A 2,555-nucleotide genomic window follows, 5' to 3' on the forward strand; every position below is an offset into this window, starting at 1 on the left:
TATAGCACAACACGACATGCCTGTTGGACGGATGAACGTCGTCTGGCGGTGGAAGACCTACGCTAGGCGATGGAAAGGGCTGCTTACGCGATATTGTATCTCGTACCGTGCATTGTAGGACTTGGGAACAATCGTGGCAGTCGGTACGACCGAAATACGATAATCAGTGTAAACTGCGGCAAAAACTTGTTCTGTTCTCTTTCCATTTGCTTATGCTCATTAGGATATACTGTTCAAGCGTCATAAGACGTTCTGTTTGCTCGTTCAAGTCCACAAGGAATATGACAAACACCGATCAGGATAAAATACTGTATATTTTCTACCCAAATCGCATTAACCTTGGAAGGTAACAAGGCTTTGATCTGCAAAAGCACTGGGAGACAAAAGCTGTTTTGTACAAACAAGCCTTCTGTGCGACTGAGATCTAGAAAGGGCTTGTTGGAGTGCAAATTTACGATCAACTGGATTACAAGTTCACGATTAATCCCATCTCGGTGAATTTCGAGTCTTCTGTGTTCGGACCAGTATCAGATGCAAGGATTTGCCTGCAACTTCTTACACGAACGACCTCAGAAAATAGACAAGAACACAGCGTCCCAACAGAACAAAGAACAGCCTTTCTGGTAACAGGCATCAAGATGCAGGACGAAGGATGTCTTGTACCTACATCTCGACCACCTTACAGCATCAGCTGCGTTCCGGCTGTCGTTACGAAGTCCAATAGCTAGAATGCATCTACGCCTTCACAACTCTTGCTGACAAACCGCACTTCACGATAAAACATCAGTGTTCGATACGAACTGCAGCAGCACTTACACAGAACACGACGTCGTGTACACTATGCGTTGCCCAGATATACCTGCAACTTGAGCCAATGCAAAAGACATGATGCACCACTGCTAGTAAAGCAGCCTAACATTGTATCATTCGGCGCGAACAGCGACTAGGCGGGCCGGTACACTGACTTCCCCGATACGCTGGCCCACCGGCCAGCTCATTTTTTCTTCAGGAACTTGAGGTAGATGGCAGCACCGAGCACGGCCAGCTCGAGCAGGATGATGGCCACCAGCAGCACCTTGTTGGAGATGACGCGCACGTACATGGTGCGCAGCAGGCGCTGCGACCGGCCCAGCTCGGCGTCCGTGTCGGCCAGCCGGTCGCGCGTGCGCTGCAGGCTGTCGCGCTGCACGCCCAGGTCGGAGATGACCTCGGCGCCCACCTGGTCCGTCTCGGCCGAGAGCTGCTGCGACCTGCCGGCGGCGTGCGGCGCACCTCAGGTCGGCCCACCGTGTCCGCACTGCTCGAGGTGCGCTGCCGGCTTCACACGCATCAGCCGCCGCGTGATGGTTCGACGCTGAGGCTGACCGCAACAACGGCATCATAACGAGGCAGGTGGTCGGGAAGAGCCATGGCTCGTCACTGGGATCATCCTACTTGAGAAGGTGAGCGCGATAGCAGGACAGGGACCTCGACGCCTGGTTATTGTCCGGCCAGCCTGTCTCCTGGCTGTCACAAGATGCGTCTGTGGAGGGTCTGGTCAAGGAGAAAGCTTCCTCATTGAGGGGGCAGCTCAGCGAAGAGTTTCGGTGGGGTTCAGGCGGGACGTGGCCGACACCTTGGACCGCTAGCCACGCGTCGCCAAATGTTCGCCACGCGGAGCGAGCAACACGTGACAGATACCACATGGCGCAGATTACGCAGTTTGCGGACACGCCCGAGTGGTCTCGAGCATCGCACCGGGGCAGGGTGCGGGGATCTGGCTCACGCTGGCATTTAGGAGGGGATCCACCAACGCGGGGCCAAACCGCGCGGCCAGAGCCTCAACCGTGATCAGCTCGAAGCGATACTGAACTGCACAGGCCGGAACTGGAAATGTGTCGAGTAAGGATCACGGAGGCTATTTACGAATCCAGCACATAAAACAAGAGATGTGTCGAAGCTGCTGAGGCACACGTCCCATGGTCCTGTTCAAACGAGGATGGAGAATAGCTTCATGACTGTCCGCCGTGTAACGCACTTACGCTGAGGACAGCTGACTGAGCTCCGCTGTCACTCTACTCTCCACAGAGATGAGTAGCTCTGACACTGCCATTGGGAGGTGCCTGGGACCCACCGCGCTATACTGTCCGAGGTGCGCTGCAGTGCTTGCAGCCCGCTCTGCACGTGCCGCCTGACGTCATCCCGAGAGTCGGCGGGCGCTTCTGAGCCCGCCACTCGCAGTCGGCGCCGGTATTCCCGAACACGGTCCGCCATCTGGATCCGGTAACTGGCTGGCGCCATCTATGAACAGTTTGAAGACCCGCATTTTGATGGCACTCCAACATTGGGAGGTAGTCAGGAAGCATTCGTATTAACAGTGCATCACTTCCAGCACTCAATAACCCCACTGCTCTCATACTGTCACATCACTGCACCTCTCCAATGCTGTCACGTCACGTCCAGACACTGGCATCAGGCGACCATGCTGATGCTTGCTCTCACGGCGCCCCTCGCGCAGCAGGTGGTGAGCAGGGCTGCCCAGGGTCGAGCCACAGTTAGAGTGTCCACCTCTGTCA

The 2,555-nt window shown here is 55.6% G+C and overlaps 1 protein-coding gene across 1 annotated transcript; it reads right to left on the reverse strand.

The window, feature by feature from the left end:
- Nucleotides 1-297: 297 nt before the first annotated feature.
- Nucleotides 298-2,280, reverse strand: LOC119091919 (vesicle transport through interaction with t-SNAREs homolog 1B; the record flags this gene model as incomplete). Its single annotated transcript, XM_037214845.1, is given in 2 exon segments — nt 298-1,250; nt 2,114-2,280. Coding segments are annotated over 2 exon segments (423 nt in total), but the record flags the coding sequence as incomplete, so codon positions are not given.
- Between the last annotated feature and the right edge of the window lie 275 nt (nt 2,281-2,555).

Source organism: Pollicipes pollicipes, unplaced genomic scaffold, assembly GCF_011947565.3.
Source record: "Pollicipes pollicipes isolate AB1234 unplaced genomic scaffold, Ppol_2.1 Scaffold_3447;HRSCAF=4054_pilon_pilon_pilon, whole genome shotgun sequence".
NCBI classification, from domain to species: Eukaryota; Metazoa; Arthropoda; class Thecostraca; order Pollicipedomorpha; family Pollicipedidae; genus Pollicipes; species Pollicipes pollicipes.